At 33.5% G+C, this 27,905-nt stretch overlaps 1 protein-coding gene across 2 annotated transcripts; it reads right to left on the reverse strand.

The window, feature by feature from the left end:
* Nucleotides 1-5,112: 5,112 nt before the first annotated feature.
* LOC127985516 (nuclear receptor subfamily 6 group A member 1-B) lies at nucleotides 5,113-27,410 on the reverse strand. Of its 2 annotated transcripts, XM_052587536.1 has the most exons (10): nucleotides 27,255-27,386; nucleotides 21,104-21,139; nucleotides 13,037-13,264; nucleotides 11,739-11,794; nucleotides 10,469-10,629; nucleotides 9,135-9,341; nucleotides 7,685-7,939; nucleotides 7,466-7,587; nucleotides 7,239-7,391; nucleotides 5,113-6,377 (listed from the first exon to the last, which is right to left on the reverse strand). In XM_052587536.1, exons 1-10 carry the CDS (start codon nucleotides 27,322-27,324, stop codon nucleotides 6,274-6,276), a joined length of 1,392 nt encoding a protein of 463 aa, XP_052443496.1. In that variant the 5' UTR covers nucleotides 27,325-27,386; the 3' UTR covers nucleotides 5,113-6,273. The 2 variants fall into 2 exon arrangements, with proteins under 2 accessions (XP_052443496.1, XP_052443497.1); XM_052587537.1 differs by lacking the exon at nucleotides 21,104-21,139 and having other exon boundaries at nucleotides 27,255-27,410.
* Between the last annotated feature and the right edge of the window lie 495 nt (nucleotides 27,411-27,905).

The following is a 27,905-nucleotide window of genomic DNA, read 5'->3' on the forward strand; positions in this document are numbered from 1 at the left end:
TGCAGAGCCATTAACAGCATAAATTAATAACTTTTTTAATTTCTTTTAATGAAGTAATCGGTATTGGATTTCTAGCCGCACAAACACGCTCACACGCACAAAAGAATCTGTCATTCTTTGACTCGTGCACACGAGTGTCTCCATATGGCGCATTTCCCATCAGTCATTGTGCTACTTAATCAATAAAGAAGGTGAAAGACAATTGTGCGGAGGTGCTGGAGACCTCTCGCGTGCGTTCGGGCTCGCGCTCGCGCTCTCAAAGGCACGTGGAACATGTGTTTGCTCACAATAATTACAATAGCTGGCGGGCACGCTTAAATTTCCCATTAGCATATTAATTAATACACTTCTAGAAAACATTTGAGTAGCACAGATCAGAGGGTGAGTGCCAGAACAATATTCGAACTAACACATAGGTCATATGTCTGCGTTTGATAGAAATAATGATATGAATCTGACAGCAAGGCTAATTGTTTCAATTAGGCCTGAAATTCTTAAGCTTTGTTTCCCTGTTCTTGACTTCCTTTTGTCAGCCAAAATATATCCCCCTCCCAAAACATGGAAAAGAATAACCCAGCATAAATAAATACCAGTGCTGTAACACTGTTGAAGGTGGTGTAAAAATGAAATAATAATACATTTTAAATAATTAATTAATTAATCTGTCTATCTATCTCATAATATAAAACTATAAATATTAATATATTTTATCATCACACAAAAGATAGATAGATAGATAGATAGATAGATAGATAGATAGATAGATAGATTATCATATTAACTATTTATTATCACACAAAAATATCAATTTAAGTCACACAACCAACTACAGCACCTAAAGACTAAATTTAAGAAAATCTTAACAAAAGGTTTGAAAGAATGGTTATTATTGTATTTCCTTATTGTACAACACATGGTTCCTATTCACTGACATGATGAATGTCTGTCTCAAATATTTGATATTCTGTCCAACAAAATATTGTCCCAGAAAAAATAAACAACGGCTTAAATGACAAAAAGAGATTTTGTGCGGTTCAACAAAAGGACTCTGGCAAGGTCAAAACCCCGAACGTCCAATGGATTTGTCATCTCGAGCTCGCACAAGACCTCAACATTGCACCTGATTTTATTTTTTGAAAAGAGAAAGGGGAGAAAAGAAGAGACTGAAAAGAATCTTTGTAGTCTTTGACCTTCGTGGCCTTTCCACCAACATGACTGTTATTCAACTTTAGTTGAATAAAATTATATTCTGAAATAAAAGATGAATTGGAGAAGGGGAAAAAAGAACAAGAATGATAATTAAAATTGCTTTCATACTGGCCACACTTTACATCTTAAGTGCACTCCATTAAAAGTGAGATTAGTTAATTGACAGCTTGTATAAAAATTATTATTCCTAACCTTGTATATACTGGTTTATATACTAAACACTGTTTCTGTAGTGTGCTTGTGTTGAAGTAAGAAAAGGTGCGTGTGTGTGTGTGTGTGTATGTGTGTGTGTGTGTGAGAACATGATGGTCTCTCCTCTTATCTGTCCTTCACCCGCACACACTTTCTCTACACCACTCTTCTGAAAACTGTTTCTCAAACACACACACTTACACATGTCAAGTGTGTTAAGTATGTCTAGAACAGCAGGATTGTGTCTGTCCATCATGTATGCGTCATAAATTGAAAGAATGACGCTTTGTTTTATATATCTGACCCTTATAAATTTCTTGGTTTTGTTTATGTAACCTTAGTCAGGTTAATATACACATAATGAATAACATTTTTGACTTGAATAAATACAGCTATTTGGAGAGATTTCCACATCACTTGTAGAAGATAGATAGATAGATAGATAGATATATAGATAGATAGATATTCTTATCTTATTCATATTCTGTTTGTGAGTGTGACATTGGGCATTGCCATCAGCCCTGAGCCCTGTGCTGCAATGACGTAAAATGCTTCACCCCGAGACCCTAGAAACCTTGAGCATGTTACACAGATTATTTCAAACGCTGTCATTCACGTCCAAAAAATAAAAAAAATCACCAAGCCATATAACTAACTCTGTCTGGGGGCCTTATTAAAACAGCCACGTGTGCCTGTGTGTGTAGTGTGTGAAGGTCTCTGTGTGTTTTAGTTTCTTATCTGAGCCATCAGGAGTATTTCGAACGTTCAGCTCAGATAAAATTACTAATGTCAGCGTGAACCTGCGAGACTGCATATGTGTGTTTAACGCAGATGACAAAAATGTGTTATTTATGAAAGAGAGATGTTTAGAATTAGTTAATGAGCTGTTCTGGTTCCCTGTTCAGTAGACTAAAAAAATAAGCCGTAAGAGGCCATGTGTTACAGAGATTTTTACTGTGGTTAATTAAAAGCCTTAGATGTGGTAAAAATCACTGTAACTCACAGACAGAATCTATTGCCACAAAATTAGCTGCAAATGCTAAACCATGTTCACTAATGTGCTAATAATAATAATAAATAGTTTTGTTGTTGTTATTTATTAGAGGAAGAATGATTCATTCTAATATGATAGTTAGGTTATATAGCTGTTGGCCGACTGTAGGAATACATTTTATTTTTGTGGCAATCAGCAACATCCTATTTTCCCACCAAAACGGTTCCTACTCTATCTATGCATATAGCAGGATCACCTAATAAAATATTAGATTTGAAATAAGTTGCAAGTAATAAACACTGGCTGGGTGAGGAAACAATTAGTTGGTAAGGTATTTTCTAAAACATATAACAGTTTATATTTGATAACTAGAAGAAGCTCTGCATTCTCATCAGTTAGAAAACCGTAATCAAACAACAAGCTATTGACAACAACAAAAGCACTCACTCTTGGCTAGATAACTATTTAGATTTGCATCTCAGTCAAACTCCACAAACATTAAGGCTAGCTCTTAATATTTGGCCTTGTACCTGTCAGTGTTGTCATTTACTGTTGCGAGTATCTCTCACAAAGTGCGGAAAAATGGAGTGTGTTGCTCTGGGACAGTTGTTGTTTCATCCACAGATCCGTTTTCGGAAAAACGCTCACTTGCGAAATGCGCATGCGCAAATATGGAATGCCGCGAGTAATTAAGTGCTGCTTTTTCGCGAGAGAAGTTGCCATGAAAAAGACACAACATGACGAGTCCACATAAAGGGGTCAACCACTTAATATGAACGTTTTAATTTACACATCCAGCTTTGATCGATATATTCACGTCTGTCCATTGAAAATATAAAAAACAATAAAGCTACTTATTGAAAAAAACAATATAGCTACTTCAGCATAATAGGCCTACTTAATGTATTATAATGTTTAATGTAAACAATGTGAAATTACAGGGACTCAATCAATTTGGTATATTTTTAGGATATGGAACTTCATGTAAAAGCTATTTTATACAGAGAGAATCAGTCACCAAAATGTCCTATGTAGGAATTAAGTTAAGTTCAGAATGGATTAGCCTAAGAGAAATAGGAAGTTAAGTTACAATAATGGAGTGAGGGGAAAAGGAAGAGAAGAGGACTTTTGCTAATAACATTAACCATTTTTGCACTCCCACAGGAAGGGGCGGAGCCTGACACAGGAAACAGGATCTTCACTTAGTACTCATATAGAACTCTATTATACAGTATGATGATTCAGGATATCTGCCTCTCTAATGTTGCTAAATACACTGTATTGTTTGGTTTTTCCGAACTACTCAATCATAACAGATTGTAATGGAGAAAAGGAGAGAGAGAGAGAGACAGAGAGAGAGAGAGAGAAAGAGAGAGAAAGAGGAAAGAAAACTGAATGAAAAGTGAACAAGGTCATGGGCGTCTAAATTAGTTCAAGTGGACACTTAAAAATTCTGCTCACAAGTCAAAAAGAGACAAAGACAGGCTTCTATATTCAGCATTTAAAGGCAACTCTGCAAGTTTTGACATCTGAGATTTATACAATTTATATTAATAAATGACTTCCTGTAATGTTTATTAAAGGTTCATTCTCATTCAGATAAAGCAGACCCATACCTAGTTCAGTTTTAATTTACTGGATCTCTATCCATCAGGGTTTTTAGCCACTATTCCCTTTTCTATGTGCAAATTTAACTTCATTTCTGTAATGAAGCTAATAGAGTGCAATTGCCTGCCCACATTTTCAGCGGCCTTGGCTCTGGAAGTGTTTTTTCCCCAGTTACAAGCCATAAACCAAACCAACCAGCTATGAGGTGAATCACAAATATATTTATTAAGAATAATTTCTGGTGTTATGATACAACAGTGGGGAGTAGACAGGAAGTGATTGAAAATGAGAGAGATGGTGGGATCTGGAAAGGACCTCGAGCTGGGACGCCCCTAACGCAATGGTGTTATATATTGGCGCACTTGAAAAACCAAGTATGTACAACTGACTAACAACCTCAGCTCACAGTGGGCTTGTCTTAAAAAATAAATGCCAATTTTAAATATGTAACAGCAAGTTTTCTGTTGAATAATGATTGCATGTGGCATTAAGCATTTGTATTTTAAATAGTAAATTAATTGGGGGATTTTTCACAAATATGTCATACAACAAATGCTGAGTTTGTCTGTTTTGATTGAGTTTTACTGACGGTAGAAAAAAATAAAGGCTGCGGTTCCTTCAAGTACATATCCGCTAACACAGTATAGAGGACATAAGGATATTAGCTGAGAGCCAACAGATGACTTATCAAAGCACTTGATCCTATAATAGTATACAAATTTTACTGACCAATCCTGTATTAATATGTTCACTCATTTGTTTTTGAAAAAACAAATTCTGCTGTTTTTCTCAACTGTGATAAGCGTTTGCTTAAACATAATTTGACTGGAGGTGTTATTGGGGGAGGGGCAATCTTGTTTTAGAGACTGTTTGATTGGACAAAAATCTGAGTAGTGCAGGATGAGTCATCAGTAATTTTGACCTGTTATTATAATGTGTTGTGTGTATCGACTAGTGAAATTTGTCAAGGTTTAACACAAAGATGGCCCTAAACTGAATACACATTGTCTAAAAACCAGAGCCAGGAAAACACAAGAAATTAGAGCACCATAGAGAAGATCAATCAGAGATAGCGATGATAAATAAACAGACAGAGACGTGTTTATCAGGCCTTCTTTATGAAACGCAAATAAGGACAATTAAATTGTAAATGCTGTAAATATTCAAATGCATAGAAGAAAAATACCATGCTCAACAGATGAACAATGAATACCAAGAAAGACAAACAGCTGAGAGACACAGTCTTCTTGCCGCCCGGTCTTTATGTCATCAACTACACAGGCACTTCAAGGCCTCGGATGGTAACAAAACAGAGAGAATCATGGCGTGCACAAAGAAAATGATAACCCCCCTTCTTCAGAGCGACCCTCGCATGCTATCAGCAAGCGTGCCGCTATATTTTACCCTCTCATTGTCTGCGCTGCGGCAGAAACAGATATGTGAACTTTCAAAGAAGGAATGGAAGGTTAAAACCACACAAAATTCTACCAACGTTTAGTAATATTTGGAATACTCCATCAAACTCAACCATCATCAGGTAAATCAAACTTTCTGAGAAATAGCTCCTCAGTAACAGCTCAAACACATAAAAACATGTTCAAAAACAGAAGTAAAAATGAACACAGGAGGAACATTTCCAACAAATCTACAACTATGGCAGAATACCAACACATAAACCCTCTTCGAACATTCACACTTCCTTGAAGATATGTGAGAGGAAATCACACATGTAACACACACACACAAACCTGATAAAGAGTGTGCTTATTGAATTCTGTTACCCTGGAAGTCTCCATTCTGAAAAAATGATGGTGAGCAGCACGTATATTGTGGCACACTCACCATTGGTACTCAAACTTGTGAGCTGTGGATGATCATTTTGACTATTTAAATACCTATAGCTCAAATGTAGCTATCATCTCAATAAGAAGCATTGTTTTTTTGAATGAAATTCAGCACCTTGGCATCTTCACTATTTTATCAGGCATATTTTATCAGTGACATCCTGCAACACAAGGACATTTCATATCATAGCTAGAGGCTGCATAATTCAACAATAGATTGCAGAGTGTTCATTTCTGTTTTTTTCTTTTCATTTTGATCATAAACACAATGGGTCAGAGTTTTTTCCTTCAAATCATCATGTTCCTTCCAGACATCTTGAACTCTAATTTGTCTAATCTGTCAAGAGTTTTTTACATTCAACTTTGTCATGTTATAAATAGATTGGGTGGGGGGGGGGGGGTAAAACAGCTAGTTGGAGGCGTGGCTTATGTCTTGGAGGTTAGCCAGGGGTTTTGATTGGTTGTGCAAGAGTAGAGTACCGCCTTTAACAGCAGAGGGAGCTGCTCCAGTGGAACAGCCATCATCTTACCTGCAACCAACAATGACGTCATTAGCAGAGGTACATTTTAATTGCCTAACTGTCGCATATTCAAACAGAATCATCAAACAGATGCACAATGAGATTTAAAAAAAGGAAATAATGCATCTCTATGAAGTACTTAACACCAAGTCTGAAATACTGTGCGATAAACCTAATGTGAAATGTTTTTTCTAAAATGTTTTTAGGTTTTCCACTAAATGCTGGAACTTTGCAGTGAACATCTTCATTTGTGTGCCAGTCTGAGTCAAGAAGATGAGTCAAAAACTGTTGCTTTAAAACACACCCCTCTTCAATCATTTGCTGTTATGCTCACCAAGGCTGCATTTATTTGACTAGAAATACAGAGAGAGCAAAAAAAAACAGAAATACTGTGGAATATTATTGCAGTTTAAAGTAACAGATTTCTATTTGAATATGTTTTTAAATGTAATTTATTTCTGTTATACAAAAGCTGAATTTTCTTCGGCATCATTACTCCAGTCTTCAGCATCATATCATCCTTCAGAAATGATTCTGATTTGCTGATTTCCTGCTTATGAAGCATTTCCTTTATAAACAAAGTTGAAAAGTTGTGCAAAACTGATTTATTTTTTCAGTAATCATTTTATTAAACATTTTATTTAAAAAAAAAAAAGTTACATCTTTCCTAATTCTAAACGTCACTTTTTTATCAATTTAATGCATACTTGCTTAATAAAAGTATTCATTTCTATTTATACACTACTCTCTACTCACTACTCTGTTACTCTATTTATGATTTCTATTTTCAACAATTTAAGAAAAAAATCTTCTTTTGGGGTTCATTCACTCTCTCCAGTAATCTCCATCCAGTATTACACAGATACACACCTGAGGTGTGGCGTATTTCAGAAAGGCAGGTGATGATTTCAGAGAAGCGTTTGGGTCGGCGAGGGTGGAACCGTTCTGTCAGGTCACGACAGATGGACCAGTAATGTGCACTTATCTGTTCCAGCGTGGATGTGTTGCACAAGCCTGCCATATCTGCAACACACACACTCAAATTACACACATCTGCTAAAGCCCCAAAGATCTCAGTCAGTGTCTGTGTGTGTTACCTTGATTGAGCAGGGTGATGGTCTTTAAGCAGCTGTATTCCTCATGGCTGATATTTAGTTGATGAAACTTACGGAAGAGAAAATTTAAACTCTCCATGACCTCCATAGCATCCTCACCAAACCTGCACAGATGCATGTATACATTGATAAATATTTTGGACCAATGAGATTATGTGGTGGGTGGAGTTACTGTGCATTACTGATCATTATCGTTCATACTCCTGTAGTGTCAGGCTGGACGGTGTGTACTGCTGTGTGATGTTGGCCAGTTCTCCCAGTATCTGTCCGCTGTACACCGTGAGCGAGGAGAGCAGGATGAGCTGATGCCAGGAAGCCCCCAGTAAACGAGTGCAGTCTTTGATGGACAGATCGCTGTAGAAAGGTAAACGCTTCAGCCAGACAATCTGTCTGAATAACAGCTCATCAGCTATACGGCAGAGCAGAGCCAACAGCTCCAACTGAGTCACGTTATACCTGAACAAATGACAGAAAGAGAGAACCTTCCAATTAAACAGGCTTGTTTTGACAGCAAAGAGCAATAAGAAAACCACTTTTACGAATATATTCAGGGATGGGTAATATAGCACCGTTATAGATAAACAAAAATTATGTTATTCAATATCAAAAAGTTTTAGAAAATTAAAATGTTAAATCAGCTATTCTAAAGATTCTGAAGGATCATGTGACACTGAAGACTGGAGTAATGGATGATGAAAATTCAGCTTTACCATCACCGGAATAAAATGCATTTTATTTATTATGGAACAGTTACTAATATTTCCAACATTACTGTTTTTTCTATATTTTTGATTAAACAAATACAGATACGATAATATATAAATAATATTTTTCAACAGGATTAAATGTCTGACTAAAATATATACACTACTTTTTAACAGTATTGTACATATTTTTGATAAAATATTTTTTAAATAGAAATAGCCACCCATAAGCTTCTGGGAACGTTTTTGAATAATGATATAAGCAAATAAATGCATTTGTGTTTTGAACAATTAATTAAAACACGATTCACAGAAATAAATTAAACTCACCCAACATTAAAATAAATTATTCTATTAACCCTTAAATAGAAAGTAAAAAATAAAATTAGGACCCTAACCCTAACCCTATTTTCCAACACATTAGGCAACCAATGTGCATCTAATATTCAAAATATTGTTTTTATGTTCAATTTCACTCTTCGTATCATCCATTAGTAGTTGTTTAGTTTTTATTGCCATGTCTGCATCTAAGACTATCTTCATGGCAAAAACTTATACAAAAGTTATACAAAAAAGTTACGAAACCCAAAATATATTTAAAAGATAAAAAGAAGTCATATCACCCATTAAAAAAAAAAGAACTAAAAATATATCAGCATTTAGCTCAAGGTCAGCTGCATTTTCACAAAAAGCTCCCATTTTACATTTAGATAAAGATGGTGCCAGAGTTTTTCAGGTCTGGGCCATTAAACCTACATCTAACACTTTTGGACACTTAATGGTCAAGTAAGTGTGTAAATCCCCAGAATATTGCTTCTTTTAACAAAAATCACCACAAACGTATTGTAAATATGCAACATATTTTCCAGACTTAGATGTGTCCCCTTTGATAAAGTGAAATGCAACCCAAAAGTCATGTTTGATATTTAATTCTGTGCATGTCTTACCCCTCTTCTATGATCATGGGTGTAGCGAGAGGTGTGAGGTCCTCAGCAGCGAGCAGCTGGGCTGTCAGTGTGTGTGTCTGTGTCTTCAGCCCACGGCCAGTAGAGGGTGGTACAGGATGTTTACACAACAGGAAAGAGTGTGTAAGCTGAGGACCACTGCACTGATCTCTACAGGACACGGAGTATGTTCTCACATCCACAGAACGGCTGCAGAGAAAGAAATTATACATCATACATGCCATATATGCAAAGCAATCTTAGCATATCAATTTGATATAAAAGCCACAAATCAACATGAAATATCATTTACATTTAGTAGTGGTTCTAATTAATATTTTGAGTATTTTTATTTTCTCTTTAATTTTACAAGTTTAGTAACTTTATTATGTCTTTTTACTTTTTTTCTTTTTTTATATGTCCATATAATATTTATCAGTTTTAAAAATATATATTTTAGTTTTTGCTTATTTAGTTATTAGTTATTTATTTAGTTATTTTACAACTTCAACTTAAACTAAACAAAAAAAAAAGGGAAATGTTGCCTAGGCAATCAGATGATATAAAATAATTTGAATTTTCCAATGTTTTATTTCAGTTAACCTTTATTTTAAGGAAAAACTAATTTTGTTAACAATAATACAAAACAAAGAATAAAAACAAACAAAAATGACCGGTAAGTGAATTAAGATTACATTTGTTTGGTTGTAGTATGTGATTAGTTACTAACACAATTATGAAATTTTTATGAATGATTATGAAAAAAAAAAAAAACACATTTTGTCTTTGGAATAACATGCACAATTCATGAATATATATATATTTAAAAAAAGTTAAAATAGCATCAGTTTTGAGCATTTCTCTTTGCTCATGTTTGTTAAAGCATGAAGTATTACAAATATTACCTTTTTCTGAAAGATTATGAAAAGAACTAACATTTGTGTCTTTACAATGACATACGCAATAAATAAATTAATAAAAAATATTAATAGCATACATTTTTATCATTTCTTTGTCTTGTTTCAACTCTTTGTTCATGTTTTTTATAGCATGTGGTTTGCTCCATAACACAAATATGACTTTTTATTTTCAAATTGTCTTTACAATAACATGCACAATAAATCAACACATTAAAAAAATATTAATAGCATCAATTTTGAGTGTTTCTTTATCTTGTTTCCACTATTTGCTCGTGTTTGTAGTATGTGGTTGGTTCCACAACACAAACATCTCCTAATTCAATTCAATCAAAGCCATTTGTCCCTGCAGAGGAAAAGGACAGGCGCAGGTCAGCGCGTCCGTGTGTAAACACACTGAACATCTCCTTCGGGTCACACCTGGTTGACAGCGTGGAAAAAGATAAGGTCTGACCGCCCTCGGAGATACTGTTGCCAGGTGAACTGTGGTTACTGTAGCCGTGGCTCCACGAATCAGATAGTTCAGCTCCTTCTTTAAACTCCCGGCCAGACATGATTCGTTCAATCTCCTCCAGAGAGATCTACACCGAGAGAGATGGAGAAAATCAGTGATGAATGCAAGCCACAGAGAGCAAGCAGAACGTCAGTGAAAAAATAAAGGATAGAAATTGGGCAATAGTGGAACGGTTCGTTGTGAATAAAGCTGAAATTGAACATGAAGAACTCATGTACTCGTACAAAAGTTTTTGTATGTTTTAAGTCCGTCAATAATAGACTAAATCAATAGCGACAGAGGTGTCTGGATATTATTTGCTACTGTATATACATGCTTTTAAAAAGAGAGAAAGGGAGAGAGAAGGAAAGGGTTTCTGTTTATATCAAACAACAATTGATCTCCTTAATTTGTGGCCTTCACAATCTCCCTCAGCTCTCAATGGAAACGCATAAATGAGACGCGAGCAATAGTGCACAGCGGCGAGAAGCACTTCAGGTTCAATTCTGTGGGAATGTGCTGAGACCGTGTGGAGAAGAATGAACGACTGAATCAATTCAATCTATACACTACAGGTTTGGGGTAGCTAGGATTTTTTGAAATACAAATCAAATGGAAAAATCTCTCATGCTCACCGAGGCTGCTTTTATTATTTGAGCAAAAAGACAGTAAATGTATTTTAAAAGACAGCAATGTTGTGAGACCTTATTACTGATTAAAAGACGTGTTACTATCTGAAAATGTATTCCTGTGATGCATCATTACTCCATTCTTCAGTGTCACATGATCCTCCAGAAATCATTCCAATATTAACCTTTCGGATTATTATCAATGTTGAAAATAATGGTGCAACTTTTGTTGAAACTGAATTTTTTTTAAAGATTTTTCATGAATAGAAAAAAAAAAAAAACGGAATTTATTTGAAATAGAAATCTGTAAAATTAGAAATGTTACTGTAACTTTTGATCAATTTAGTGTGGCTGAATAAAATACACACACACACACACAGTAGACAGACAGACAGACAGACAGACAGATAGATAGATAGATAATTTAAAAAAGACAATTTTTAAAGCATACAAATGAAATGTGGACAACACATAAAGGAGGTTTTGTCAGATTTAGCTCACTTCTGGGGACTAATTTGTCCTCAATCTATAGCTATGAAGAAAAAGCAACAGCACACAACTGTCTAACCTGTACAGGTCCAATCATTTTATTCCTCCCTCCTGGCATCCCGTCCTCTCTGATTGCTAAAGAGAGATAAAAATGTTATTTTTTGTACTGCATACTTCCATACTACAAATACTTTCTACAATATTTACTGTGCATAGCCTTTTTGTACTAAAAACCTGGATGATTCGTTATTATTTGCCAAAATGTGCACAATACAAGAGAGCACAGCATAAATATTACATCCAACAATGCAATTCACTCACATGTTCACATCTGATTAATTCATCAAGATTTTGAATGTCTCTTTCTTGACTGATTTCTCAATAGGATTGCAAATTATATATTTTAAAAAGTTACCACATTCATATACCTACATGCAATGCATTATACAGTATAAAAGCAGGTTGCTAGTATTGCAAATCAAATATTACCAGAGGAAAGGAAGAGGAAGCTGGGGTCTGATAAAGCAATAAAGACCAACAGCTCCCTCTGGTGCAGACTGCAGGCAAGTATAGTGTTTTGAGGCTAAAGTGTAGAAATTGTAAATTATTTAATGTTTATGTGTGTGAGATAGTTTAGCCCAAAGAAACGGTCATGCTGTGGATCAGGAAATCTGTTATCAGCGAAGCAACCCAGATCTTCTATCTGATATCTGTGCATTTTTCTTCAGGCATGCCTAATCAAACCCTGATCTATATCTTTTCATTTACATAATATATAAATCAGATATCTGCTTCTGATGAATAAAATATGAAAAAGTGCATAATCCTCGAACATTCTGCTTTTTTGTTTATACAAAAAACATGCGCTGCATAATTAGTGTGAAATTGTTATTCTGAACGGATGTGTATAAACAAAAGAAAAACAACACAGGTAAAGTAAAGTTAAAGATAAGGCCAAAGAAAAGGATCAAAGGATGTTTTAACTGATTAATAGCCAAGTTTTAAGGTCTTATAATATTTCTAGCATCTAAAACTGTCGTGGTTCTTTTTTTTCTCTCTCTTTTAGACAATTATAATGATTATTTTAACAAAATAAAATTTTCATTTACATATAAATTATTCTATTTTATAATAAATCTGAACTTGAAATATATTAAATTATTACATTATATTATTTTAATATCCATATTTTATAAATTCATAACTTAAATTCAATTTAATAAATGCTTTATTTCTATTCTAATTTTTATTTGAATAATAAATAATAATAACCTTGATTTAAACCGGTTTATCACTGTTGGATTTAATCAGGACCATATATGCTGGTTTGAGTTATCATCAGCTGTGTGTGTGTGTGTGTGTGTGTGTGTGGCTCACCCTTGCGGTTCATTCCCATCTGAAGGCATTTCTGCAGTCTGCAGTACTGACAGCGGTTGCGTTGCTTGCGGGACATCTGGCAGTTCTTGTCTCTGCTGCAGCGGTAGATGCGCTTGTTGCAGACACTTCGTTTGAAGAAGCCCTTACAGCCCTCACAGGAAATGATGCCATAGTGCAGCCCGGACGCCCGGTCACCGCAGATCAGACACCAACGCTCACCACCGTCCTCTACAGAGAAAGACATTTCATTACACGCAAATGAAACAGTGAGGCCTCGTTTTGCCTACAGAAGTTTACATTTCTTAAGTATTGGGGACAAATTATCATTAAAGTCCATAGCAATTCATATCAGCTTTGTATAAAAGCAATAAAAATCAATGGTAGGCTATGCTGACCATTGATGACCAGATTTAGTAGATAGTCTACTAAATAATACCTTAATTATAATCTAAGTATGTAATTAATGAAATAAATAATTAATTGAATCTTTTATAAACAAAATCATTAATGAAATAAAATACAATCTAAAAATGTAATAAAATAATAAAATAAAACAGTATATAGTAAAATAAATAAATGCATTACATAATGTTATTTAATACATTATTAAAAATTAAACAAAATTTAATTAAGAAAATATAAAAAAAGTAACGCTATGTATTTAATTATTTTTAATGCATTATTAAAATAAAATATTTATATTAAATAAATACATATTAAAATGTAAAAAAGGAAAAAAAAAACATAAAAGAAAACAAAAATACATTAAAATATTTTTTTCATGCTATTGTAACTTATTAAAAATAAAATAAAATGAAATTAACATATCACAATGAGCTTTCCATTAATAAATAAGCCCATTCCATTGATGTATGGTTTGTTTGGATAGGACAATATCTATTTGATATCATTTGAAAATCTGGAATCTGAGGGTGCAAACAAAATAAAAAAATAAATAATAATAATAATTGAGAAAATGTACAGTTTATGTATTTACGGTAGGAAATTTACAAAATATCTTGTAAATATTACAGTATGACTGGTTTTGTGGTCCTGGGTCACACATGTTATTTTAATATTATTAAAATAAAATAAAATTCTATTTAAGTTATGATAAAACTCAAAATATGTTAAAAGTAATACAATTTATTATTTTATTTTAATACATTAGTTAAATATTTGAATATAATGCTTTCAAAAATTACAATATTTTAATACATGAAAAAGATAAATAGGTTTAGATTTTTTCCTGAAAAACAACTAAGCATCAGTCATTGGGATATAAATATATTCGCAAATATAATCTGACAAAATAAAGAATCTTTTCCGTTAATTTTATGAACAGGAAGACAATAATGACACACATCTCTGTGACGTCTGATACTAGGTTAATCTGAGTTTACTGTGCTGCTGAAATGATTGTAAATCCCAAACTTATAAAGTTCTAAAAGTTCTTATCTAAATCCATGACTACAGTGACATACGCGAAAGCCAGGAATCTTCTGCAGTCTCACTGTGTGTTTGAGATTTGAGACTTACAGCATCATGCAGCGTGACCCAGATTTCACTACAAACCAAAGAGACACAGAGCTGCCAGGACGGGGATGGGAAATATAGAAAGAGTGACGACTGAACGCAATCTATATTTAAACATTATTACATGGCCCCACAGCTGAACTGATATTCAAACAAAGAGTAGTCAAAATTTCCAAATATATGTCCAATCCCACACAGGGACTTTGTAATGATTCTCTATATGACTCCATGATAGTTTTAAGCCCCCTAATGAACTGATTCACAGGAATGAATTGGCTGATCTTGACAGATATATTGGTTGCTCAGAAGTGCTGGTGAACTGTAGGGGGAGCGGGTGAGTGCAGTGGGGTCATGGGAAGGTCTTCTAAAAGTCTGACTGTCATAAACAGTACCGAAAGCACTCAACCTAACCCTGAACTCTAGAACCATTTTACAACCCTCAAGAAGGCTGTGTGTTGTAAGGGCACAGTATTGTGTGGATCAAGTCAAACACAGGTCAGACTTTATGGCAAACGGGAGCTACGGAACACACATTTTTAAAAACAGGATGACGCATGAAAACACACACACATCTAATGGACCCAAAGCAATAATAGGATTAAAAAAATGTATTAATAAAAAAATCACCCACAGCAGGCTAAAAAACTTCAGATTCTGACAGACAGCAGGGTAATTAACAAAACAATTCTAATGCATGTCATGAAATTAATTTAACTGTTCAAAGTTTGCACACTTAAATCAGTATATAGGATCACGTGACACTGAAGACTGGAGTAATGATGCTGAAAATTCTGCTTTGCAACACAGGAATGATATATATATTAATCATAATTGTAATATATAAAAAATTATATTACATTATATAAATGTAAAAAAAAAAGTTATAAATGTGTTCAAATAAAAACAGTTATTATAAATTGTACAAATATTTAACAATATTACAGTTTTTATCAAATAAATGCAACCTTTTGCGACCATAAGTTCACAAGTAGCACTTTTGAGGTCATGCACCAATAAAGCAGTGTAGGACTATTGAAAATGTAAAAAAAATAATGCATAATGCATTCACATGTAGTTTAAACAAAGCGTGCACAGTGCATACTGCGTATGGAGTAAGCTAGTCTTCCTCTCTGAACAGGCCTGTGATTCTGCTGATCAGAAGGAACAGGCATTTCACAGTCAGCGTGTAATGATGATGCCGGCCCATCTAGTTCACTTCACAGCACCAGAGGAAACAGCAGGAGCAATATATCCCTTGATTTCCCTGCATCCCTCTGTCATTCTCACTCCACATCTCTCTATCCCCCGTTCATGCTGTTCTAGATCTGTCAGTGTGTATTACTGCCTCCTGCATTCAAAAGCAATGGAAATCACAAGCCTTCTGTGTCTTCTCACTATCTTTATCACTCACATATTACCAAACAAGTGAAAATATGAAGTCATGGCTTTAGAGGAAATTGACCCGAATATCATGATTTTAACCTCAGCCATTAAGTATGAAGACTGGCATATCTGAGGATGATGATGTGGAGGGTTAAAAATTTACATTTGTTTGTATTGGTTTCTAACAACTGTCTGAAACTAGCAGGTTGAGTAAATAACAAGCTAACCATTGCACATGCTAAAATTATAGTGATACTAGTGATAAACTTATCCCAGCTAAAACAACACCAACACTGAATGGACTATACACTTGTAAAAGAAGTGTGTTTAATTGTATTGAATGTGCACTTGTAGTGTACTTGTAATACAATATTAATTAAATAAAAAAACACTTAAGTGTACTTAAATGAAGTTAAACGTACTTAAGCAAATAAGATTCCATGACGGTTTTGACAAGTATACTTTTAAAAAGTGCACTTTAAGTGTCAAATTAGGTTTTATTTTAAACATTGTTTTAAATCTTTTGTTGTGCTACACTTATTTTGATGTGCTGACTAAATATGCACATGAAAGTAAAGCACATTAATAATTTATATTACTTTTAATTACTAAATTTACTAAAAATGTAAATTTACTTATTCGCAAACGCTTTTTAAACTTTTTTTTAAAATTGCAACTACATAATTACAAATAAATACAAGACATACAAGTTTTAATATAAATTGCATTATAATATATTTTTGTTTACCATACACGATTGTCAGTATATTCGGCAGTGCATTTTATTTCAAAGACAACATTTTTCAATTGTGAAATTATATTTAAGTATGTGCTTAAGTCCTTAAGTGTGTTAAAAAAATTAAACTAACAGCATTAAATAAGAATTTAATAAATATACATTTAATATAAAATGTATAAACTATTGTACATTTTATACATTATACATACTATCATAGGCCTACATTTTTTAAATGTAAATAGCATGCAATTATGTCTGTTATATAACATTAACATTAAATATAACATTAAACCTTTCTTCTCCTGAACACAAATGAAGATATTTTGAAAAATGGTGGTTACCAAAACATTTCTGGTCCCCATAAACTCCCATAGTATTTTTTATTCCATACTATGTCTACCATCAACTGTTTGTTTACCAACATTCTTCAAAATATCTTATTTTATGTTTAACAGAAGAAAGAAACTAACAGAGGCTTGGAACGACATGAGGGTGAATAAATTATGGCATAATTAAAATTTTTGGGTTTGCACATTCTTTAAGTAAATAATTTTCATAAGTACTCACAAAGTATGTTGAAGTGTACTTCTTAATAAGGGTATATACATTACAGTAATGTTGCTGTAAATTTCATTTTCACAGTCTTTCTTCTGATTGAGAGGAATGAAGGATTTAAACATGCAGAAGAACCCGGTGTGACCTGATCCAGCATCTAAATCATTGGTCTGTGAGCCAAAAATATTAGGATTTGGATATGCCTGGTTACTCCATATGATCCTACGCATGCCCGTTGACCTAGTTAACACATGTTGAGCGAGAGAGTCGCCATGAGCAAAGAGGATTGTGGGAAATGCACCCCTAGGGTGTCCAGAACGATTAGGGGCAACATTTCCATGCAACAAAACCTCAAAAACACACACAACAATGTTTTGCAGGTATTAGACAGGTGTTTCGCTCACGGCTGAAGGCAGAGCGTATCAAACCGTATGATATAAGCGTAACTGCCCGATGGCGAAATGTATCCAGCTACCACATCTTCTCTATTCGCTTTGATCATTTTATCTTTCATCAATTATTCCCAAGAGTCTCCCGCCTCCAACATCTCTCTTTCTGTTTGTCTTTTTTTTTATTAGTATCTCTGTTTATGCAAATGAACCCAGCCTCAGCCAATCAGAGAGCTCAGATTGACAGCATCAAGAATTTCAACCAATCAGATGCCAGCACTCAATGCACATGGCCAAATTCATAGCGGCACATCATTTGGGTCATATATAGTTCATCTCAAATACAAGGAACTCACAGTGAGGATGGTAGCTCTGTAGTGACTCATCCCTGCAGTGAATGTGCATGTTTGTTCACTATAGCAGTTTCTTCATGCGAGAGAGTTATCATTTCACTCTTTAGATGACAAGCAGCTAGTCTGGTTTATCTGATTAGTGTCAACATGAGGTAAGTCAAGGTAATTATGTCAAGGTAAGACTGTCTTATGCTTTCTCTTCTGATGTATTTGAAGCTATCTCCATCTCTTTGTAAGTTCAGTCGCTCTGTTGTCTGATTCAGTTGGTTCAGCTTGATGCATTGTGACCCTGACCCAGTTCTACTAAATACATTTTGCATATGTAAATGACTGCATATGCAAATGACTGCAATGCTAATAGAATCAAATTATTTTATTACAAGCAATCAGTGTCTGTACAGTATCAAGAACTATTATGTCATATGATATAATTACATACTGTATGTACTATAATTAAATACTGTAATACCACAGTATGTTGATATATACCATTGTATTGACTGGTATATTATCATGTACAAAGGTATTAGCTTGGTATTTCAATAAATACCATGGTACATAAAGTAAATAGTAATACCATGGTACTTTTTACATACAATAGCACTGAATGGTTATCATGCACCGTGGTTTTTAAATGGTACTCCAAAGAATAGCATGGTACATATTTTAAAAAGATGGTAATACCAGAGTATTTAAATAAATATCATGGTACTGATTACTTTATTCAAGTACCAAATTGTTTCAAATAATATAATTTATTTTTAATTATACTGTACAGAATCAAATAACATACTAAAACCATAGCACTTTTATATTTACCATGCTACTGAATGGTTTTTATATCAACTTACCATAGTATTTAAAGGGTACTCGATAGAATATCACGGCACACATGAAAAAAGGCTGGTAATACCACAGTATTTTGTTATATCCACTGGTTTACTACACTCACTTACCAAGGTATTCATAGTCTTTTGAATAATAATAATAATAAAAATTATAATAGAGTACTTTTTGGTAGGTTAGTGTACAAAGTCTCTTGCAAGCTAATAAAAATCAGAGCGCTTATGATGTATGACTCTGTACATTGTCCCATTTTTAAAAGAACATCATACAATAGCAGATGATTTCCACAACAATAATAATTATATGTTAAAAAATATCAGCATATAATTACACAATCTCCCAGTGCAATCTAGATAAGATTTAGCATATTTTGGGACATGCAAAGACCCACCTGGTGCATTCTGGGAACATTCAACGCTGTCGGTGAGTTTAGATGCATAAGAAACCATCGACCGTTGGCTGTACCCGGAAATTACCATATACTACACATCAGCTATCTCCCAGAAAACCGACCGCTCTTTCCTCGTTATTACGGCTGCGATATACATTCATTGATGTCGTTGGGTTTAACATGCGAGCGACTCACTGACCAATGAGTGCAAACTGCAGTAGGAACACTGGAACATCGTCTGGTAAGACATTTCAGACACTACATTTGTGACCTTCAGATATAAAAAACTGAATTTTGCAGACAAAACACTGACACACAGATGTCAAATTAGCTGAGAAAACGACATAAACCTTTCAAACCTTCACTCAACAAGCACAAGAAGGTGTAAAAGGTTTAAGATAAGCAATGCTGCACTTCTGATTTTTATTCAAAGGCTCTCTATGGGTTTAAAAGAGATTTAATATTCAGTAATATTATTGATTTAACTGCATTGACAATATTGAATAAAAACTAAATGTTTTTGAAACATTCTGTATTGTATAAAATGCTGTATAAATAAATGCTACTTGACTAGAATAGTTGATTCAAGATGTAGATGAGTTTGTTTCTTCATCTGAACGGATTTGGAGGAATTCAGCATTACATCATTTGCTCACCAGTGGATCCTCTGCAGTGAATGGGTGCCGTCAGAATGAGAGTCCAAACAGCTGATGAAAACATCACAATAATCCACAAGTAATCCACATGACTCCGGTACATCAACTAACATCTTGTGAAGTAAAATGATGCACGTTTGTAAGAAACAAATCTAACATTAAGACATTTTCAAATTCAAACCATTGCTTTCATCTAAAACGAGATTTCCATGAATCAAGAACTGTTATGGTTCAAAACAGTTCTAAACAAACATGCTTGATGACTTTGATATGAGAGGATGGACTTTTTCACTGGAGGAAGCTGGAGTGTGGATTACTTGTGAAATATTGTGATTGTTTTTATCAGCTGCTTTGACTCTCATTCTGACGGCACCCATTCACTGCAGAGAGTCTACTGGTAAGCAAATTTCTCCAAATCTGTTCTGATGAAGAAACTCATCTAGCGTGGCCTGAGGATGAGTAAATTTGAACATTTCTTGTTCATTTTTCTGTGAACTATTCACAGAATTATAGGACTGTAAAGTAAATAATACAAAATAATAATCCAAATCACCAAAATACTTTTAGCAAATCAGATACCTAGAATCCCTGCTTGTTTGCATATTGTGCCTGATTGCTGACCTAACTTTGACTCTACTGCCACAGAGAGTGAAGGTGATGTCACCAGTGTGTGTGTGTGTGTGTGTGTGTGTGTGTGTGTGTGTGCGCGCGCTGGAACGCTCTTCTGTCGCTTTACAGCTTAATTGGTTTCTCACATAAATCAAGTACTTTCTCTAACAAATCGACCCTGACTTGTACAGCTTTACAACAGCATGCATGCATGTATCACAGAAGGATTTGTTGGCAACATAACATCAGAAGCTCCTGAACTTATTCTGACCCCTAAAAGTTGCACTTTCACCAGAGCTTTGGAGAATGAGGGAAAAAATAGCTCCGTGACATGCTCTACTGGTGAAGATGAGTACTGCAGTTTCCTTTTACTTTGAATGTTGTTATTTTTTTTATTTCCTCTACATTTGAGTTTTCATTCCAGAATCTCACAATAGACTCAAACTCTCAAACCTCTCCTAAGAATTTGTATAAAATAAAATCACAATATTAAAATCCCCACACAATATAATGTTCACTTATTCTGCATGATGCAATTCTGCATGATTGACAATGTTTGAGCCAATATAGCCAGTAGGTGTCAGCTAGAGATCATGCAGAGTTTCGTCACCTGTGTCGTCCTGGAGGGAGTTCTCTTCATCAAAACCTGCAGATGAGAGATTATGAGGGACATCAGGAGGTTGGTATTTATACAACAGAAATTCACACATTTCTAAAATACGGAAAAATAAGAATGTGTGATTGTACTTTTGCAAACCGTTAAAGAGATTTTTGTCCTTATCAACAACAAGCCTCTACAGTATATAAAGTTGTGATGATCTATTGTGCCCGCATATTTTCAAACTGCAAAAAAATATTTTAGTGTATTGTTTTGTTCCTGTAAATAAACTCAAAACAAATCAAAGAGATTAACCAATTTATTTCTTCCTTTTTCAGATAATGTTTGCATCTTTTTTTTAAAGTGAAATCATTAGCTAATGCTAGTCATTGTGGGTTTTGACGTATATAAATTAGTTTATTTGATAATTAGTATATATTCAATTAGTTTATTTGTTGTGTTACTAGTATCATTTATATATCATAATAATATTGTAATATTTTGAATTGGATTTTATTTCTATATGTTCAGTATTTATTTTTAGTTTTAATAATTGTGTTTATAAGTCTTAGCTTTTTTCAGTTTTTTATTTAGTTTTTTTTTTTCAGTTTTAGTTTTAGTAATTTAGCTTTATTTTCTAAGGGTTTTTTTAAGTTTACATATTTTTTTCAGTTTTTACACGTTTACATATTTTACTTTGTTTCAGATTTATTCTAATTAAAAAAAATTTTTATAGGTTTTTTTTTTTGTAAATGTGTTTAATACTATAACTGTAATTGAGGTCCTCATTGATTTATGGCAAATAATTGCTGCCAAATTATTTATACTTAAGTACCTTAATTTTAGTTAGCTGCTTTTCCAAGCTTTTTTTCTGAAGGGTAAATTGAGTTAAATTATAAGTAGATTTAACAGTTTGAGTAAATATTTGGGTGAACCATCCCCTTAAATTCCTTCAGTAAATATATTTGCCGGCATTTCAGCCATTATCATCATCTATTTTGAGCTGAAACATTAAAATGTTCATATAATGGACACACTTAAAGATTGCACAGCAGTTCATCAAACCACACAGAACATCAAGAAAGCCTCTTCTCTTTCTTAAAACAACACTTTCTCTATCCATCTTCCTCTCATATACACACACACCCATCTGCCCAGTCCTCTCACTTCTGTCCCTCAGGACGTGACCTCCGCGACCTCTCCAGAAAGTGCCACGTGTGTGTGTGTGTGTGTGTATGAGTGTGATCTCTTCGGCTCACTGACAGCTGTGGATTTTTGATCTGCCACACGCAGTGCTCCACACACACACTCCAGCAATCCATGGCATATGGTGGAGCAGAACACACACGCACTCCACCAACCGCAGGCTCCTTGAAGATAATCTAATATCCGAGACGGCTGTAAGCCATCGAGTGTGATCTACGGTAGTGAATGCTTGCCGTCTGCCTTCTGTGCCACACACATTTTCTCACTCTTTCCCACTCCTCTGACCACTGAAGTATTTCACTTTTGGACAATGTTAAACAGGTTCAAATATCTAGGGTTGGTTCTGCTCAGTATACTCCTTGCCACTAGTGGTAGTGTCCGATCTAAAAAGGTTTCGGACACTAACAATGTTTTGACATTAACATTTTTAATATCATTCCACTTAATAGCATAGATATCAAACAAAGTGGCGTTCACATGTTGCGCTAAAGTCTGGACAACCATAATCGATAAATTATAATATAAATATCAGTATATCTATATTGTTTTGTAAACAAGAATTAAAAGAATATATATATATATATATATATATATATATATATATATATATATATATATATATATATATATATATATATATATAAATTTAAATCGAAATTAATGCTACTTTTTGTTTATTTTCACATTTTCATTTTGTGCCTTTAAAGTTTGCAAATACTGTGGTCACAGAAAATATTTATAAAATGACAATTTAGTGATATTAATATAATGATGGCAAACAAATATTTTCTTTAAATAATAAATACATACTGACATTAAACTCAAATGTATTGTATACAAAATGTAAATAATAATTTAGTAATAGTAAATGTTTTTAAAAAAATGAAATACATTGATATAACACTAAATGTGCATTTTATATACAATTTAAAGTACAGTTTAATGATATCAAATGCAAATGTTATTTATAAAAAATAAATGTCTTGATCCTAAAATTAATAAATGTAAATTTTATTCACAATTTACAATTTAATGATAGCAAATGGAAATGTTTTTTATGAAAAATAACTTTATGTAAAAACTAAATGTAAATGATATCAACTGGAAATATAAACATATCAATATTAATATTTTAAAAAGGGGTATTTATATACAATTCAATATCAATTTAATAACAGACAAATAAAATGTTTTATAAATGTTAAATATATTGATATCAATATTAATAAACATGAATTTTATACACAATTTAAATGTCAGTTTAATTATAGCAATACTGTTATTAATATTAATAAATGAGTATTTTATTTAAAATGTAAATTACAATTTAATTATGGGAAATCATATGCTTGATTATTAATATACCAATATTCATACATATGTACATAATTTACATGGATTTTAATGAATCAGTAAAGTGGAAATCATTGTGGGCAGATGCAAACTATCTCAAAACAAAACAAACAAACAAATAAAAAAAATTGGCTCATTATATCATGATATATCACTCTGCTAATTTACATCATTAACTGAAGTCCATGAGAAGCAACAGAATAACAGCATTCACACAGGACAAACACACTCACAGTCACACAGCATGCATACTCACAGGTATACAAAGCACACCCACACACACCCCCCGCCTGCAGAAGAGAGGGATGAGGCTGCCCAGATGTCTTCTGTTCCACTTGGCTGATGGAAGGAAAGAGGGATCGGGAGGGGAGCTGTACAGATGTAGTAGTGATATGTAACCTGAATATCCATTTATTTTCCATAGCTTCATCATTCAGATCCAAGGACATGAGATCCCAGCCGAACCCCCTGAACCTTTGCTCATCACAGTGTGTGTGTGTGTGTGTGTGTGTGTGTGAGCATGTCAGCTACACTCTACACAAATGAAGGCCTAAATGTAAGATTTATGTAAACTGAAAAATGTGGATTAGGATTTACTTGAAAAAAAAGCTAGGAAACAATTATTTAACTGCTAGTAAATATCACAAATAATTTGAGAAACAGCAAGTAACACACTGATTCTAATGAGAAATGTTGAAGTAGAACTAGAAGTATTTCCTATTAAAACATGTGCCAATCAGTGTTTTAATCACATACAAAATGTCTTGTTTTAACATAAATAACATAATAACTCAATTTGACACATATATTTCAGCAATAAATGGGTAAAAAAATAAAAAAGGTAAGATTTTTGCACTCATGTCACAGATTACATGTATTATTAACTCTATATATCTATTTTTGCATCTATTTATTATTAACTATTTGCATGCTATTGCATAGAATCAGCTACTGTACTTGTATTTTCTTGATCTTCTACTATAAAAATCTACTTGCTTTACTTACAATAGAATATATTTAAATTCTGCATGGAAGCAGTTTATTGCATGTTGTTTCAGAATTGATTCAAAACAAGATTTGGTTAAAATATGAGAAAATAAGAGAAAATGTTAAGTTGACGTGCATTTAAATTTTTTTTTACTGTTATCTATAAGAATTAAAGCTACACGATATAAAAAACACAGACCCAACACCTTTAAGGAAAAATTCCAGCCAAAAATGAAAATTCTGTCTCATGTCATTCCAAACCTGTATGACTTCATTTCCTTTGCTGAACACAAAAGAATATATTTTGAAAAAATTTGGTAACTAAACCATTTCAGTACCCACTGACATCCGCTGTATTTTTGTCCACACAATGGAAGTCAATGGAAACCAAAGCTGTTTATTTAAAAATAATAATAATAATTTCCAAAATAAGTCTTCCCAAGGAGAAAGAAAGTCATACTTAAGATTTCAAAGCATTTTCATTCTTCCCAGGACTATCCCTTCAAAATGCAATGCAGCAAAATGCAGCAAAATGAACGAAAAACAAAAACTCTCATGTAGCAGAATGAATCTACCTGTTCAACATGTCCATCAAAGTTTCTATGGCAACAAGAGGGTTCAAACAAGGGGTGATTGAAAGGCTATGTGCCGGGCTATGATCCCCGTGAAGGTGGGAGGACAGGAAGTTGATCTTTTATGTGTTTATGACGTGTGTTTGTGTGTCACAACTCCCTTTCCCCTACAGTAATTATATTATTAGTAGCGGAGGAAATTTGACCATTTGGTTTTTTTTTTAGCTTGACGCTTAATGTCTAATTTATATAAATAACTAAGAAAAAAAAAGTTTTATAGTGAATATATACAGCAATACACATTGGCATCTTCTTTTCCGCTCTGTAAGGTCAGTGAAAGGAGAAAGGTCACTCAGAAGTGAAAGGTCAAGGCTGTTGACTATACAGTTGTATTCTGGTATATGCAGTGACCAATCCAGTGTTTCCATAGCAACACTCATCAGCTGGACTTAATGTAACTGTTGAATTATTGAGTTTCAAATTCTGAAAAAAAAATTGTGTGTTTGTGTTATCCACAGTTGCTGAATGTGTGTGTGCATATATGTGCCAAACAGTTGCCGGAAACACAGCTGTAAAATTTGGAAGTCCTGGCAACCTTTGTGTTTGCTAAAAAACAAGCTGGTCATCTTAGAGTGTATGTTTGTTTCCTTCATGTACTTCATGTTTCAATATCTAAATTTTTTATTTAAGATTTAAGATTTAAAAACTTACTTATTAAAATTACTTCAGATTCAAAATAACAGATTCACATTTTCATTTTGGTAAAAAAAATAAAACTAGGTATAATAGCTATTACACCATAATATGGTATAATATTATTCATGAAAAATGTACGGCAACAATAATCATTCATTTTTTTCAGACAGTTACGGTAAATGATTCTCTTATTACTCATCTGATTCATCTGATACACCTCTATCCAGAGGGGCAAGACATGAGCCCACTCTGACTGAGCAGAAACTACTGATTAATAACATAGCATGGAAGTTTGATACACTTTCTGTGCTAATATCACATTATTTGGCATTTTACAGAGTCACATAAATGATCACATTTGCCAAATCCTGTCAATCCAGGATGTTAATCCTGAATATGCAGTGCCATCTTTATATTGTAAATTGCAGGATTATTCCAACACTCTTATATATAAATAATAATAATAATAATAATAATAATAATAATAAAGGTTCCAAAAGAAGGTTTTCCATTTTTGTTATTTTAGTGAACAGTTCTGTTCTTTTAGTGAACAGAACCATTTTATTAGTGTGAAGAACATTTAAACCTGTTTTCACTATAAAGAACCTTTTATAGATGCAAAAAGTTCCATGGATGTTTAAGGCAAAAATCATAGATGAAGATAAAGAACCTTTAGGAGTGAACGATCTTAGAACCATCACATTCCATAATAACATACAGAGCAAAGTTTTCAACTTTATTTTTTTAGTTTTTAACTATTTTTTCCAGTTAAAAAAAACTGTTTACATTAAATATATTATAATTATTAATATTCTAAACAAAATAGTGTCAATTAATTAATTTATACATATTTTTGTAAATACAACTTGATATTTTTTTCTCTATTGATTTCTCTTCGCTGATTAAAAATGCTACAGCTGCTTGTTTGTTGTCATCGACGTGTTTTTGTGGCGCTCGAGGGTGATTCGCTCAAGTTCAAAAGTTCATCTTTTACGATTCCTCGCGGACGTCGGACGTACATATAAAAAACATTCCTGAGCAGCGCTTTAAACGACCTCACTGTCCCCAAACTCCAGCTCTATATGGCCATTCATCACATTACACACACATTTCCTCCATACACGGGTAACTAATTACAAATTGCAATAACATTGCACGAAGTTCATTGAGAGAGCTCTAAAAGTTGGCTACATTATTTAAAACAAACTTGGGAAGGATAATTTGAGAAACAAGAGAGCAAAACAATGCACTTTGCCTGAATTATGTCATCATGAATAATACAAGATTAAGAACTGTAACTTAATTTTCATCTCAGACTGCATAACTGTGGACGGGATTCAGAAACTCACCGGAGCTCAGTAATTTGTCCCGTTTGGAGAAATTAAATCTGTTGGATCGGTTCTCCACCTCCATCCTCATGTAGATGAACTGAGTGTGTCTCTCCTCGGTCCGCTTAGCTCTGCTCTCTGCGCGCTCGTGTCAAGCGCTCATGTTAGCGTGAAAACACCTTGCTCAGGTCACGTGATGACACGCCCCCGCAACGCCATCTGGGATTTAGAGTTCATCAGATGGATGGATGGATAAATAGACTTTTAAACACTAACTGTAAACGTTACAACAAAATCACAGAGACCCGCGCTGTTCACTGTCATTCAACAATTTAATTGTCAAGTCATTTTTTTTGTTTTGTAAGCACAGCGTATATACATTTGCAAGTGTTGCAAAAAAAAAAAAAATGAAATAAAATAAAATGAAATAAAATATATGTGTATAGTATAGAACCCTGCATGCTTAATTAGGCTTAGGGCAAGTGCTATAACAAGTCTTACGTAAAGCAAGTTTTTTTTTATATATATATAATAAATAAAAAGGAAACAGACAGAATAGAAAAAGAATAGAGCAAACCAGTGTTAGAGGCTTTCTTTGCTTTTGTTAATTGTATAATAAATAAAAAGAAAAGGAATAGAATAGAATAGAAAAAGAATAGAGAAGCATTAGCT

Source organism: Carassius gibelio, chromosome B21 (assembly GCF_023724105.1).
Source record: "Carassius gibelio isolate Cgi1373 ecotype wild population from Czech Republic chromosome B21, carGib1.2-hapl.c, whole genome shotgun sequence".
Classification (NCBI taxonomy): Eukaryota; Metazoa; Chordata; class Actinopteri; order Cypriniformes; family Cyprinidae; genus Carassius; species Carassius gibelio.

What these genes read in the sequence shown, in the direction of transcription:
- LOC127985516 (XM_052587536.1), bottom strand. Translation starts at nt 27,324, where the DNA reads ATGAGGATGGAGGTGGAGAACCGATCCAACAGATTTAATTTCTCCAAA. An exon ending in CTCCCTCCAGGACGACACAG is followed by an intron (nt 13,265 to 21,103) that starts GTGACGAAACTC and finishes CTTTCTCTGTAG; the next exon opens with AGGACGGTGGTGAGCGTTGG. An exon ending in CATCACCCTGCTCAATCAAG is followed by an intron (nt 7,392 to 7,465) that starts GTAACACACACA and finishes TGTGTGTTGCAG; the next exon opens with ATATGGCAGGCTTGTGCAAC.